The sequence below is a fragment of the Akebia trifoliata genome, chromosome 6 (genome assembly GCF_017979445.1).
Source record: "Akebia trifoliata isolate Shusen 1 chromosome 6, ASM1797944v1, whole genome shotgun sequence".
NCBI lineage: Eukaryota > Viridiplantae > Streptophyta > Magnoliopsida > Ranunculales > Lardizabalaceae > Akebia > Akebia trifoliata.
This window is the reverse complement of record NC_141380.1, coordinates 13320668-13337292: the sequence shown is the minus strand read 5'-3', so window position 1 is coordinate 13337292 and position 16625 is coordinate 13320668. Positions and strand designations below refer to the sequence as shown.

Genomic DNA, 16625 nt, shown 5'->3' with positions numbered 1-16625 from the left:
GTTTTATGTAGGATTCCATAATGATGTCTTGATGTTAAATTTTTATTTTTTTTCAACGTTTTTTTTTTCTCGCTCAAACAGATACGTTGATGTTTAGACCTTTTAATTATTTTCATAATAAAATGTCTAATTATGTGTGAAAACATATTATTGTGCTTAAGTATTCAATAATATTTTTTCTCAAAACTACGTTAAAATTTGGAATAAATCTTATTATAATTAGATTATAAATACATGGTTTATAATCTTTTTCTCTAAAGTTATCCCAAATTGGTGACATGTGCCCTAGGTGAAAGAAGAAAAAATTGAAGCTCTCCCAAGGAATCAAATTTAGTTTAAGATTTCAATTCTAAATACTGGTTTCTTTACTGTTGAATTGTGTTCTGGATCTGGATTGTGCAACTTGGATGGTTCTGGTTCCTATACCATCAGCAACTAAGGTAACAAGTCCATAAACTATAGCTAATCTTTTAGCTCTCCTACCAAGGAATGGATGCTAACTATTTTTAAGCTACAACTGCTGAGCTCATTCAGTATTTCAGATCCAACACTTCGGGTGACCTACTTGTCACTATGCCCTAAATAGATCTTCTTCACCTACACTGTTTGAAGAAATTATGCCTTTGAGGAGTCCTAAACAAAAAACATATTTTGAACTTTTAATTAAGTACCAACCACTTGTACTTGGCTGCAGGTAAACAATCCTTTTGTTGGAGCTTGTGAGCTATGGGAATCAGAAGTATTTGAGTTTTGCAGAATTAGGGTAAACAGGATCTCACACATTTGACAAGAAGTAGAGGATATGTTTGCTTGCATACAAGTATGCCCATGGAAAGATATCATAGGTCATTCATGTATATTATGTTACAAATTAGCGTAGATCCTTATTCCACCACATGAAGCCAGTCCTCCACATATTTATATAAAAGTGAGGTACAAAATATAGGGAAAGTTTTTAATGACATAATTTTACCATTCTTTTAAGCTGCCTTGTCCACAGTTCGCACGGGAATGGCTGGAATTGAGTTCCACCACTCATTAAGTCGTCTCGTGCCTTGGTCATTTTCCAGGTACTTCCCAAGCTTTGAACTCATGATGGAAACATAGAGTACTGAACCCATGATGATAAACTTGAATGGGATCACAGCTAATAAGATGGCCAGCCCAATCATCATCATCATCACTTGTTTCGCATGCTGCAACCAAAGATGACTAAATCAAACCCTTCAAAGAATTCCAAATGAAGATTTGAATTCTGAATCAAATCTCTTAATGCTTCAATTTTCTATATAATCTTTACAACTAACAAAATACTCTTACATAGTTTTTGAATCATCAATCATTCATACGTGTCTTGTCCAAATTTTGAGCTACGAGTACCATTTAATTTTTTTTTTTTTGACTTTTAAATAGTCTGCTTTAGCAATAAAGCTCAAGATCAATCTAAGAAATACCTAGCCATATATTATTTACCTTTGGGGCCTTTGAGATCAATATTGATTGGATTTTCAGTATGGCAATATTTGTGGATTGAACCATGGCCTGTGCACATTTTAACCCATGTTGTGCGTTCACAATGGTCTCCACTGTCGTCTGGTTAGAGGAAGTGCACACCACCATCTCGTTTAATCGATCTTTTACTCTCTCACATCTGGCTTTAATCATTTTTACTACTAACCACACCAGGGCTGCAGCTATTGCCTTTCCTATCCACTCCCTGTCTCACCCAACAAACTGTCAAGTTCATACCTCGAAGATATATGTATGTCTTGAATATAAATTATAGCATGTTTGAATACATTTATAGACTAAGATGTAACTTACTTGTAGATGATCACCATCGTTGTGCCAAGTACAAGGAAGCTTTCTAAAGGTCTCTCCCATTTAAGGACTCGTTGAGCCCATGGTATCACACATTTAAGTGGACTTAGCAGCACCTACATAATCAAATCAAGTGAACCATCCTTTATATTGATTTATATAGTTAGCTAAATTGGTCAAACAACCAAAAATCTTGACATCGTGTTACATTCCAGGAACAACATTGAGAACTATTACCAATCTATGTAGGATTGATGAAAATTTATTTTCTCAACAAAAATCAATTTTTTGAGGAAATGTTTTCTGGTGTTTGATTGCAAGGAAGAAAGTGTCAACAAGAGTCAGTTTTTAGTCAGCAAATTACATTTTCCCGCTGATTTTCTTATGCAGTCAGACAGACCCTTAATGACATAGAAAAACCTTCATAAGGAGTCAATAGCTTACCATTAGAACAGTGAAATTATCAGTGATTCCTTCCTCTTTTAACCATTCAACACTAGCATTGGCAATAAGGGCTTCCTTTCCTTCCTCTCTTGCTTGATTAACTGTAGTCTCCAATGCTGAGAGTTGCTCAGCTTGATCGCTTAAGCTTTCCTCGACCTCTTCTTTAACTTCTATACTCGGGATATGAGGATGGAACATGTCCAATCCCCGGAGACTAGAACTAGCGTTGCATGGTTGTATGCTATTAACTTGCTTCAGAGTGTTGGCAAGCTCTTCTAGTACAAAATCTCCTTTGGGCAACTCATCAAACAAGGAGAAAATTAAGAAACTAGTGGGAACTGGTGGTGATATTCTTAGCATCTCTCTTGCTGCATGAAGCCTTATAACCGCTAGTATCGTCCTTGCGTGCATCTCCCATGCTTGCACTGGAGATTCTACCTTGAATTTTGATAAGAACTTGTGCAATAAGATAATTTCCTTTATCAGACTAAACCAGTGTTCGCGTCTTGTTGAACTTGTCATCTCTGGAAACTCCAACACCAAACTCTCTGATCTGCAAAGTTAGTGAATGTTGTCCATATACTTTAACAAGGTATGTGTTTTCTCCCCTAGAAGATACTTGGAAAAAAAAAAACATCTAAGAAATAGAAGAGATTTCTTTTTATATAAAAAAAAAATGCAAAAGCATACTCAGAAACTCCAAATTCGTATTCGATTAGCTGTCATATAATTTACTAATGTTGTAGCTGTACATGTGCTACTTTTGATGATTGGAACGACTAGGCTAGAATGTGTACTAAAGCAACCAAATCATATATAATGCAACCATATGATCTATTGTGTGTGGTTATAAAATTTTTAATCAGTTGTTAATGTATTATTTACAAATTTCATCGTCTTTTCTTGAATTCAAGTTTGATGATGCAAAAGTTTTTTAGTACCACAGAGGAAATGGAAGAGAAACCTGTTTAGAAGGGAGTGGACACATGACAGTTCCACGCAAGATAATCCAAGGAAATATATTTATAATGAGGAAAGAGGATTCTCAAGGGTACCCATGGGATCCAAGTTTTGCCCCCACTCCCCCCACCCATCCGCACGCACAATAGAGGACATTTTCTTGACCTTCAAGCATGCAAGCGCCGTGTGTGCTACGGTTGTAATTGCAGGTCAATTTATATCATTACTTCAGTTTATAATTTATATAAATTTGTTATAATTATGAGTGTACACTTGGTTTTGTTTGGATTTACACATTTAAGTTGAGTGGCATTTCATGTCATCCCTTTTTCACTGAGTTTCACAATTTTTACTGCTCTGTTCTTTAGTGTTACTAATTAATCTTTAACATTTTATTCTCATATCCTATATAAGATAGTCACATAAGATATTGAATAAGAGAATAATTAATTTTTTATTATATTCTCCGAGATTGAAGTCACACATGCAAAACTTGATTGAGGAAACAATGGAATCGACTGAAGAAAGTACTACTTTGAGTGTTTCATTATAATTGATATGCTATGAGATTCATTCTATTTTCTATTTTTTTTATACAATCTTTGAAGGTGAATACATTGTTGACTTTACTGTCCCAATAGTTGGAGTGCTGCCTTGAAAGGAAATAAACATTGTATTGTGCCCATTTATATATATATATATATATTTTGGAGGTGGGGGGGAGGACAACTCAAGGAAAAGCATTGTTAGATGAATCTTCATAAGATGTACTGCACATGTAAGGCTATTGGTGGACAGTATACACAGTCTAGCTGGTTGGTGTCCTTATAATGCTGTTGCTTAATTAATTCCTAACTAAGACTGTAAGAATTCTTACAATTGAGAGGACTCGTAAATTATTCCCTTGTCAAAGATAGGAGTTCCCCAAGGACCTGTAGAAGTTCGGCTCACATTGTGATCAATGTCCTTTGAAAGATCAATTTTCAATGCATCTTCATAAGATACAATTCCCGAAGCCTCAAAATAAAGAGCATAATTTGTCAATATAAGTCTACCTAGAAAAACAACATCAACAATTAGGCAAATAGGAATAAACAGGGGATGAATATCAATCAACAAATTAAGTAATAAATTTATATTAAATTTTGTAATATAAGTTGATTGGATAAAATGGTGATACATACCAGGCCAACTTGTTCCGCCAATGTGGCGCACCACCCTCTGTGTTCTTGCGGTTCCTTCCATATGCAATATGACTTCATCCTCCGCTAACTCCACACCAGTTGGTGTTGGTAGTTTCTGCAAATACTCGACGGACCTACAAACTCAAATACTCCAATAATGAAGCCTAGATCATGTGTGAAATCATACAAGAGATTCTACAAATGTCTCATTAGGAAATAAAGAAATCAAAATTGAGATGGCTAGGGCATGTGAACTCGGATCAATAAAGGAAATATTGAGGAGTGTTTGGGATAAGTTGAAGGATCTAAAAAAGTGAAGAGTTAAGGAGAGGGGGGATAACATGGATTGAACTAGGAAAAGATATTCAAGTTCAACTTTTGAATTTCACGAATCTAGAAGTAGAAAAGTAGGGCTCTAAGATTTTAAATATCGTTTTGAAGGATTGTTTGGCTTTGGAGAAAACCAAGACTGTTTCAACCAGACATTCTGATGTAATCTGAGACTATCCTACCTCGGCTGAACCTCCCAAGGTATGGAACTTTAAACCATGGATGTGGATCTTCAGTAAAGTTGAATATAGGAGCATAGGATTCATGTTTCCAATCCAATGTCTAGGATAGCCCTAGATGGTGTGAGCAAATTTCAAACTGAACTATTATTCATATGAACAATTGTGTAGCTCTACATATGACATATGGAAAAGGTGAGTGGACCTATTGGTTCCTAAGAAGAGCTATCATGGTACACCAAGAAGATCATATATGAGTTTGCCTGTGCCTACGGCATATGCATACTCTTAGGGATTAAGAGGGGTAAATGAGGAAAGATAGTAAAAGTTAGAGGGGGTATTTATTAAAAAAGGTGGGGAGGATAGGAAAGGCGATAAGTTGAAGGGGGGGGGGGGGGGGGGGATAAGGGAAGGCAATGAAGTGGGGTTGTGTTGATCCCAACCCTTTGTCTTAATCTTTATACCCCCATAATTGTAGCAGAGAGGGGTCCATCATTGTGTTTTATTTTGTCTATATATATATATATAGACAATGAAGTGGGGTTGTGTTGATCCCAACCCTTTGTCTTAATCTTTATACCCCCATAATTGTAGCAGAGAGGGGTCCATCATTGTGTTTTATTTTATCTATATATATATATTGTGTATGCTTGTGCTATGGAATCGATAATGTTAAAGAATGAACACAGGTTAATAGGCCAAGAGGAATATATTACTTGTCAATTTCTTTTATAAATCTATCATAAGCAGGAAAATGGAGCCGATTAGCTGTAGATGCTGTTAGCATTTCAAAAGTAAATCGCCCATTCACAACATCAACCACTAAAGGAACTAGGGATCCCATCCACACAAATGCGTCTTCCCCAACACATGGCTCATCATCAACCTAACAACACCAAAAAAGTGTGTTAAAGAAGGTTTAACTAAAAAGTGGAAAAACTTTCCCCGTTCATCACAAAAGATTTGTATAATTTCTATTCCCAGATGAGATAAGATGATCTCTTTAGAGCAACACTTATTTAGATACTAAAGAATATTTGGAAAGAAGACAATGCCTTACAAGGAGTGGCATGACGTCTGTATAGAAAAGGGAGACATCATCTTCATCTTCTCTCTCCCTTAGATATACTTTTTCATCTTCTTTCTCTTTCGCAACACATTCCTACAAAAAGGCAAGCGTGATGAGTAAGAAAAACATAATAGGTCTACCTTCCAAAAAAAAACATAATAGGTCTAATTGAAAAGTATAAGAATGTGAAGGAATGTTGAAGAAGGGAAGTTGACTTAGAATTAAGACAAAACTGGATTTAGATTACTATTCAAGATATTGCATTGTCAAAGAAGAATATAGTTGGTGCCATGGTTTAAAGTCAGCCCATTTAAAAAACAAGATGCCTTGACCAAGACAAACTGTAACAAAACTCCAACCAAGATTTAATTAAATTGTGTCCCAAGATAGTGTTTCCGTTAGGAGAAAAAAAGAGATTGTCTTGACCAAGATATTCCAAAATGATTAGAGCAACTCCAATGCACGACCTATCTCACTACCCACCCCCCTCTAAACTGCCATTTTGGGTCTCCAACACGCTACCAATCCCACTACCCATTTTGGGTCTTTGGATTTTCACCGCCCAAAATGGGTAGCTCCACATGCTTCCCCATATTTTGGAGGGAAAATATTTCAGACAGTTTGAAATTTGGGTTGAATTGAAAAAATATTAAAATATCTAGGATTGTGATTTTTGGGTAGCACGGCTGGAGTGCATATCTCATGAATATCCAAAGTGGCTATCCATAGGCACGTGGTAACCCATAAATGGGTATGGAGATGGGTATCCGAATTGGAGTTGCCCTCAGAAAAATCCTGAAACATTCATTGTTTTGGGATTAACATTTTGTTCCAGTCTCAAACTAGACATTCTTAAAAAGGGCCAAGCTACCTTGACTCCAACCCTGTTCTGATAGGTGAGTTTTTAAACAATAGTTGGCACAAGTATTCTAGAATTTAAATTTCTGTAATTCGTCGGTTTGATAAATTCAAAATGGGAGTAATTTCAACCACAACTAAGCAGTGTAATTTTGCTTGTAATGAAAATGAACAAAAGCATTCTACATTAACTCCTAAAGAAGGAAAGGCCGAACCGGATGTGAGTAGGATTTCTTGTCTGTGGAGCTCGGTCTCTCCCAAGCAAGCATCACATCGAAGGTGAACCGGCTAAATGATCCGTCAGTGATCCTCTCTTTTATATTGCAACATATCTCAGTCACTACTTTTGAACTACAAAACTCCACCAATTTCCTTGAATAACCATTTGTTTCGGGCTTCCATTTTGTCTCAAACTCTTCTACTAGACGATCTAGTGTGGTGTCGAAAGTCCTGGAGATTTCATGTTAGTTTTCTGAATTCATGGTGTGATCCAAACATGTTCATTGTATAATGCACAGAATGTAGACTGTTCTAAACAATTTAAATGCTTAAGAAAAAGGAGAAAAAAAAGAAGAAAAAGTAAAGAAAAGAAGAGGAACACAAAGAGGGAAGGGAAGGACAAAAATGGCATGTATGATGTTGAAATTACCGCGCCATAAACATTAAAAAAATAAATAGACTAGGTGAAAATACGGAAGATAAAAGTTTTCCTAAAATTACATAAAACGGATACGATTATAAAATATTTTCATGATAAAATATGTAAAAAATTGAATTTACTTTTACACTTGTATTGGTTTTAAAATGTTGAATTCAGTCTAAACATTGAAATCAAAGGGGTATAAAGATAAATTCATTACAAAACTTTTTTTTTACACAAATGGATAAATTTAAGTCATTTTAAAATCTTATTCGATTTCATTATTTATTTGTCATGTCATAGAATTTACTATATTAACTTTCCTTCGAATTTCATACCATTGAAACTTCCTTTTTAGGAAAAGGTAAACATTTAGATGAATATCTAATTTATCTTTATCCTTTCATTTGAACTTCATATAAATGATCTTGATTTTTTGTGCTAACCTATAAAATTTTTATACTAATAGAACCAATTTAGGGTTGATTTTCTCTTGGAGAAAAACTTTTGAGGAATTTAGAAGAACTATCTTTGAGGATTTTGTGTTTAGATGAGATTTATTATGTGCTTCTTGTCAACAAAGATTATATTTTTTTTAAAATATTTATAACACAGAAATTTTGGCATCAAACCATCTGAAATTATAATTCGAAGGAGTTGGCTAACTACCTAAATCCACTTTTGTGATTTAGAGATACTCCACATTTTAATGGATATTTGATATAACTAATGGCATGCCCCCTTGACCTAGGTGTTCTCTTATAAACTAATGATAAATGACCTAATACCATAATCTTGAACCTCTCTTCAACTAAACTAAACTAAACTAATATGGTGAACTAGTTTTAATCTATACAACCTCGTTTCAACATAACATATACATAAGATCAGGATCCATATACACATAAAACTACAACGTGTTTTGTCTTATATGGGTAAAAAGATTTGAAATGAGCTTATTTTTATGTGAGGATGATCTCTAAGGTAAGGAGATCATTCTTGCCAAAAATAAGCTCATTCTGAAACTTCTAGGTCCATGTTTACAAATTAAAGAATTTTGGACCGTCTATTTTTTTGTAAACCACTTTTGATGGGGTTAGAAGTTTTTGAATGAGCTGATTTTTTGCAAGGATGATCTCCTCACCATAGAGATCATCCTCACAACAAATCAGCCCATTCCAAACCGTTTTACCCATATAAGACAAAAACGTTGTAGCTTTCTTTATGTGTGACCCACATACATATATACATATATATATATATATATATATAGATAACCCCTTGATGAAAACCCTTAATATATATATATATATAGATAACCCCTTGATGAAAACCCTTAATTATTCTAGCAAACATTTCATTGCCTTGCCTTGCCTTGTACTTTGTTCTTTAAGGGTTGAAGATAGAATCTTAACGGTTAAAAACATTTTATCTAAGAGTTCAGATAACTGGACAAGGCTGGGGTAAACCGTAAAGGGGTGGGCAATGTCAACAGTTCGAAAACACGAGGGGGTATCTCAAATATTCACCAAAAAGTGGATCAAAGGGAGTGTGACTTTAGATGGGAAGAAAAATAAATTTAAAAATTAAGGTTTCCTAGGGTCCATTACTGATTCCTTGGGTACACCAAGTTTTCCAACGATGTTGGACATTAGGATTTTCTCTTCAAAATACGAATCTACGATCTCCCAAAGCTTTATGTTTTTTTTGGACTCGCCATTTTCGATTAGGTTTTGAATCTCTTCTTCTCTGTTTCTTAATCATCCTTGCTGAATAAATGGTCTTTTATGATTGATTAAACACTATATTGGATCTTAATCAAGAATAAATTCTGATTAAACCTCTATACGGATGTAGTGATGATTCGATCCGTTTTCATGGAATAATCTTAAAAATTCCATTTACATCCTCATGAATCTTCTTTGAAGAATCACAGAAATTAAAGAGAGAGAGAGAGAGAGAGAGAGAGAGATTACTGTGCACATCTGATGAGAACATCGTAGGCAATGGAGGAGAGATTCTTCTTCATCTTCGTCGCTGTCATCATTTCTGTAATTTTTGGGGGTTTGAGGTGCAGTGAAGATGGAGAGATTTGAAGTAGTTGCCTTCCCAGATTGAGAAGAACTCGCTCTCTTCTCTATCAATAGATACGTGGTTCCTTTTACACTTGGACAAGTGGATGCCATGCCATGCAACTCATGCTTCGTGTCTTCTAATGCCACGTTAAGCAACGGCAGTCACTCTAGCACTACTCGATATTAAATACTCTCATCGACGAGTCGGTTTTTTCTTTACAAACTTTTTGCTCACAGGCTCCTCGGTGTTTGCCACGTCAATCATACAAAGATCATTTGGTAACTAACAAAGGCAGTTTTGTAAATTACGAGGTGGATTCAATTTATATAAAAAAAAATAAATAAAAAAAAAGAGAGGATTTGATGGAGTATCGATGAAAAAAAAAAGAATTTGGAAAATGCTGGAATGACACAAACGGAAACGGAAACACAAAGATGACAAAAATGATGTCGTGGTGTGCACATAACCATAGATGCTTTTTACAAATATCTTGCAGAAAAGCATCTATGATAATGTATGTGACACTACATCATTTTATCACCTTTGTGTCACCCCAGCACGAATCAAAGAATTTAGGTCAAAAAGATCAATTCAAAATCAATTGATTTTTTTTCAATAATACCGTGATTGACGAACTATCGCTTGGTTTGATTTGTACATATCCAAGGATAGTAACTTGGGTAAATATTTGATGGGATTCAATGTGGTTAATTTGTATAAATTCACTATGTGTTTGGGTTTCTTCTAAATTAAAAAAAAACCTATCATTTCAGACTCTCTAAGAGTCTAAATTCTTCTTCACATTTGAATGTTGAAAAAATTAAAATTTTACCATGTTTTGCGATTAATTGAAGAATAATTGATTAATTCGTCAATTTAATCCACTAATTCCTTATTCGATGAATTTTATCCAAGGATGAAGGGTCTAGGCTAGACTGTTTAGGGTATAGGTTAGAGTTCGACCAGTTCGAGGTTAGACTGATTCTATACAAAACTAATAAATCCAAAGCACCAACAGAGAATAATTTGTGAGCCGGTTATTCATTGGGGACCGAGTTTGGATTGGATCAGGTCTTGAACCAATTCATTAAGGATTGAATACGACTTGAAACTAATTTGATAAGTGTTGGGTCGTATTTTATCGAAACTCAATATTAGGCTCCAAACTAGATCCAAAAACAATTAGATTGGATCGATCTGATCGAATCATACTCAATTTGATATATAAAATCTAGCTAAGTGAACTTCATATGTTTAAACAAAATAAATAACATAATTCTTATGCCTTTTCACATGTTATTGGATTTGAGTTCCACTCGAATTGGAAGATTGTTCGACTCTAAGAAGATCTTTTCCAATCAAATCCTTGATCTAGATCTAAAGTTATAAAGTTAGATTCTGGGTATGATCCATTCTATCGGCTGTCCTACCAATTTAGGCTTGAGTAACTTATATGAGTCTGGATCAAGGGAAAACTATTTGTTACAATGATTTTTATTACACCACCCATATGTCACCCATTTTTTCATTGTTTTTTTACAATACCGTCGGATGTCGTCATGCCTTGTTAAAATAAACGGCAAATGGACTTAAAAAATGTTGTAACAAATAGTTGTCTCCCAATCCCAACTATAGACATGTGAGAGTTTTAGGATTTAAACCTCGTCTACATAGGTTTGAGAGTCGCCATAATTTAAAGTGTTTAAGGTGTGAATGAACACCATAAAAGAAGTTTTGAAAATCTATTTTTCAAAGATGTGGTGATTCGTATCTGGTATAACCTTAGAGGTTAAGGGTAAAGAGATTTGGGTGTGAGATAAGGAAGGTGTTAGGCACGTACCTCATCTCACTCTCAAGTTGATGGTTACCAAGTATTGGCAAAAAATGAAGAATAAGACTATTTTTTGAGATTTTTTGGAGTTGAAAAAGGGTGCAATGTATGAATGGATGGTATAAAAAGAATGTGAGTGTGTGCAAAAGTGTTAAGAATGTGTCCTTAAGGAATTGTTTAATTAATTATTATTATTATTTTTTTTTGTGGTAGGCTTGAAGTTTTAAATGTTAATCCACGAGGATAACACTTTGACTCGTTGCATTTTAGAACAAAAGTAATGTGATGTGTGCAAAGTAGATGCATGCAAGTATTCCGTAAGGAACTTGTTATGGATTTAGAAAAGGAAAGATCACCTCACATGGTGGGATTACTCTCTTCTTCATTAGCCATTAAGAGTGCTTACCATGCAATGCAAGTAAGCTATAAACGAAAATAAAAAACATTGAAAAGTAAATGTTACCCAAGGAACTTATTATCGATTTAAAAAGGGGAAGATCACTTTATATGGAGGGATTACTCTCTTCCTCCTTAACCATAACAAAGTAAACTATATTACTTGCTTGAATTTAAATGTGCTTGAAAAGTAAATAATTGAAGACTATTGCAAGAAATTAACTAAATGTTCCCTAGGAAACTTCTAATGGACTTAAAAAGGGGAAGATTACTTCACATAGAGGAATTACTCTCTTCTTCTTAGCCATTGAAAAATAAAAGAAAATACATTACATTCATTGAAGTGAATAAATTTGAAAGTAAAGAGATTAGAGTGAGAAGGTAGAAGTGGGATTAGGTGGTACAAGTAATAAAAATAACAAATTAAATGTTCTCCCCACCTTGATCTTCTTTCTTTCTTTATTTTTTTTCTAAGCTTCTAGGATGTATGAGAGATTATTTGGACATTATTTTGAGACTTAAATTTGCCTATTCTTTTTTACCTTGGATAAGTCCTTTATTTATAGGCCCTTGGGAGATCCTTTGAGATCTAAAGGTCCAAAATCCATGAGTTCAATTTAATTTCAATAAAAACTCAATGAATGACCTTAATTGCTTTCCATCATTGTGTCATTGATTGTTTTTTGCTCCTCTTTGAGTCTTATCAATTACGATGATCAAGGGATAAGAGTGTAAAAACTCGCAAGATTTTAGATAATTCTTTTGGATGCACAAAGGTATCCAAACCCTTTGAAAGTGGTTAAGCTCTAATGAAATAGATAGCAATGGTATGCACTTTGTCTAAGGGTGGGAGGACTTCATCAATTTACATAAATTTATTGGAGAATGACTTTAAGTTGTGCAATGGGGTGACCTTAATAATCAATTATCTTAGATTGTATCTCAACAAACTTAGAATAAGAAGGTAATTGTTATTTGGTGGGAGAATCAAGATTTGGAGAAATGTACAGTTATTTTAAAAACACACTTACTAACTTAACCTAGCATTAATGCAATGGTAGAAACAAAAATTTATGTTGAGCTTTCTTGGAATATAAGAGATTAGGAGGGGTCTAAGTGTCAATTCCCCTTAAGAAAATCTAGTACTCAAGTGCATAAATTTCAATGTTAACAAACCAACTGTCTGAACCTTGCCTAAAGCAAAGGCTAAGCCAAAATTACAAGAGTCAATAAGTTAACCAAGGTCCCATGTAAAATTTGCTTAAGTCTTGGTGTAACGGCCATGTACTCTGATACTTAGAGTTTAGGTGTAGCTCGCCCCAGAGTCACCCAGGAACACCCATGTAATATTATGTAAAGCTCACTATGAAGCCATGTCAGCCCCATGCTAGGACATATCTGTTAGCTTAAAGACACATGTTAGCCCCATGCCAAGACATATCTATTAGCTTAGTGACATTTCTGTAATAAGGGAGTATGACCGACCTCCACTTTTGATGTTTCCTTCTAGAAACCTAAGAAAGGAATATTATACACCTTGTAGGAAGGGTGTCTAGTGCTTCCCAATCCCCAGCCTACACCCACGTTGACTGAAGTCTTCGAGCCAAGCTGCGTGGAAGTCCCGCGTGTCATACGATCATCTAGTGCTTGTAACATATCTTATTATGTTTATAACGTGTTACACCGTGTAATTTAATATTATTTAACAAAGTTGCCTCCGGGCTTTACCTCGTGTTGTCTCGTTTACTTGTTTGCTAGCTACGTTTGTGGTGTACAATCATTTTTACAGGCTTGCAAGTGGATTGACACCCCTTGCACCGCATGACCTCGCTTCGAAAGAATACAGTTGTGACAATTGGTATCAGAACTACAGTTGTTCGAGCACAGTTGGTATTTCAACCACGTTAGTTCAGGTTCATGTTGGTTTTATCCCCAAGCTCTTCCCCTAGTTTCCATTTAGTTCACGCGAACAATGCAAGAGGAGCGCAAGTACCGCGGACCAACCCGCTCCAAGCACACCACTACCACGTACAAACAAGGAACGCTTTGAGGTATTAGAAGAGAAGGTAGCTATGATATCCGGTCTCGTTGATGGTATTGCGCAATTAGATGATCGTCAGAACACGCTGGAAGAAGAATCTGTGATCCTCAAAAATAGAGTAACTGACCTCGAGGAAGAGGTCCGAGGAACTCTAGCTAACTTACAAGAACAGATTACAGAGCTTACTACGAAGGTAAATCTCCTGGTCAGAGTCGTCGATAATGAACAGCTTACTAGTAGTGATGCTTCTCCCTCGCGTTTACGAGTCCCCAAGCCATGCACCTTCAATGGTGCACGCGATGCGAAAGAGCTCGAAAATTTTCTGTTCAATATGGAACAATACTTCTGTGCAGTTTGTTCGGATTCAGAAGAGGTAAAAGTAACAACTACTTCTATGTATCTTGCAGGTGATGCTAAACTATGGTTGGGAACAAATTACACCAAGATGAAAAGTGGTCAATGTTCCATTGATACATGGGAAGACCTCAAAAGAGAGCTGAAGAATCAGTTCTTACCCGAGAATGTGGAGTTTATTGCCCGCAGAAAGTTGAGGCAACTCCAACAGACAAATACCGTGCATGACTATGTCAAGCAGTTTTTCACCTTGATGCTTGATATCCATCACATGCCAAAGAAAGACAATTTGTTCTCATTTATAAAAGGGCTTAAGCCTTGGGTTTAGACAAAACTACAGAGGCAATGTGTGCAAGATCTCACGACTGCTATTGCCGCAGCTAAGCGATTGACGGATTATTCTCCCATGGATGGGAGTAGAAAGAAGGTACCCCCTCAGTCGAAAGGGTACTCTCAGCAGCGTGAACACACCAATGGATCTTTCAAAGGTAAAAATAGAGGATCTAGACATAGTCCAAGTAGGAGTTTCCAACGAGATTTCTCCCCTTCGAAGAACACAAGTACCCAGTCTATCAATCACCGTAACAAGATTCTGTGTTACTTGTGTGGTGGTCCTCATATGATGTTTAAGTGCTCACAGAAAATCAAGTTGAACGCATTGTTAGCTTCCCATAGTGACCTTAGTCACGAGAGTTCAAGTGAGTGAGATGAAGATGAATCTTCTCACATGGGAGCAATGCATCTATTAAATGCAATAAAACAGACCTCTAAGACTCAGAAGATCCGTCAGCGTAAGGGTCTCATGTATGTTGACATAGAGATTGGTGGTAAGACCACCCAGGCAATGGTTGATATGGGAGCTACGCATAGCTTTATTGCCCATGCAGAGGTGAAGTGCCTTAATATCCGGCTCAAAAAGGATTCAAGCCATATGAAAGTTGTTAACTTCGAGGTCACTCTTATACATGGGTCGGCCAAGTCTGTGGCCGTCAAGATAGGCACATGGAAGGGTAAGCTAGATCTACTTGCAGTTTCACTCGATGAATTCAGAGTCATCATTGGGATGGAATTTTTGCGACAGGACAGGCCGTACCAATGCCGTTTACTAACACTTTGAGCATGCTAGGTGAATGTCCAAGCTTCATTCTCATTTATACATGTAAAGAAATGGGAAAGATGATTTTAGCCCTTCAGCTAAAGAAAGGATTGAAAAAAGGTGAGCAAACGTATTTTGTTACCTTATGAGTTAAACCTGATGATCAGGACCATAGTTCAACTCCTCCATTGGTAAAATAGGTTTTGACAGAATTTGATGATGTGATACTGAAAGAGCTTTCAAAAGTCCTATCGCCACGTAGGTTGATTGATCATCAAATTGAACTAGTACCTGGTGCCAAGCCTCTTGCAAAGGGGTCATACAGGATGAGTCCTCCAGAACTAGCTGAGCTATGCAAGCAACTTGATGGACTTCTAGAGTCTGGATTTATTAGACCTTCGAAGGCACTTTATGGGGCACTTGTTTTGTTCCAGAAGAAACATGATGGGTCATTGCAACTTTATGTAGACTACCGAGCGCTGAACAAGGTTATCGTCAAGAATAAGTATCCGATTCCACTGATTGCCGATTTGTTTGGTCAACTTGGGACAACCAAGTATTTTTCCAAGTTGGATTTGAGATCAGGTTACTATCAAGTACGGTTTGTAGAAGGATATGAGCTGAAAACTATCTATTCTACTAGATACGGTGCTTATGAGTTCTTAGTAATGCCCTTTGGCCTTACTAATGCACCTACCACATTCTGTACCTTGATGAACGACTTCTTCAGACAGTACCTCGACAAGTTTGTTGTGGTATATCTTGATAACATTGTGGTATACAGTTCCACCATTGAAAAGCACGTTCAACATTTATGCAAGGTATTCCAAGTGCTTCGCAACAATCAGTTGTATGTCAAGCTAGAGAAGTGTTCATTTGCTCAAAAATCGATCATGTTTTTTGACTACATTGTGGGTAATGGACAGATTCAGATGGATATGGAGAAAGTGCGAGTTATTGATGAATGGAAAATCCCTTCTACCGTCACAGAACTCAGGTCATTTATTGGTCTTGTGAACTGCTACCGACGTTTTGTCCAAGGGTATTCCAAAAGGGTCGTACCTTTCACAGACCTATTGAAGAAAGATCACACTTGGTCCTGGTCGGACAAGTGTCATGAGGTGTTTGAAGACCTTAAGCTTGCTGTTATGCAAGATCCTATCTTAGCTCTACCCGACATCACAAAGCCGTTTGAAGTTCAAACAGATACATCTGACTTTGTTATTAGAGTAGTATTGTTATAGGATGGGCATCTGCTTGCTTATAAAAATTGGAAGCTAAATGATGCTGAGAGACGTTACACAGTGCAAGAGAAAGAGTTGTTAGTCGTCGTCCACTGTTAGAGA

The 16625-nt window shown here is 36.1% G+C and overlaps 1 protein-coding gene across 1 annotated transcript; it reads right to left on the bottom strand.

Annotated features, from left to right (window-relative positions):
- Positions 1–742: 742 nt before the first annotated feature.
- On the bottom strand, positions 743–9621 carry LOC147400276 (ArgH (DUF639)). Its single transcript, XM_086445901.1, has 10 exons — positions 9462–9621; positions 7061–7295; positions 5979–6080; positions 5635–5804; positions 4410–4543; positions 4103–4280; positions 2266–2818; positions 1825–1937; positions 1474–1717; positions 743–1196 (listed from the first exon to the last, which is right to left on the bottom strand). Exons 1-10 carry the CDS (start codon positions 9530–9532, stop codon positions 981–983), a joined length of 2016 nt encoding a protein of 671 aa, XP_086302027.1. The 5' UTR covers positions 9533–9621; the 3' UTR covers positions 743–980.
- Between the last annotated feature and the right edge of the window lie 7004 nt (positions 9622–16625).

Excerpts from the sequence above, each read along its gene's own strand:
- LOC147400276 (XM_086445901.1), bottom strand. The coding sequence starts at position 9,532 with ATGATGACAGCGACGAAGATGAAGAAGAATCTCTCCTCCATTGCCTAC. Across the intron at positions 4,281-4,409 it reads TGGCGGAACAAGTTGGCCTG|GTAGACTTATATTGACAAAT; the intron begins GTATGTATCACC and ends TTGTTTTTCTAG. Across the intron at positions 1,938-2,265 it reads ATAATTTCACTGTTCTAATG|GTGCTGCTAAGTCCACTTAA; the intron begins GTAAGCTATTGA and ends TTGATTATGTAG.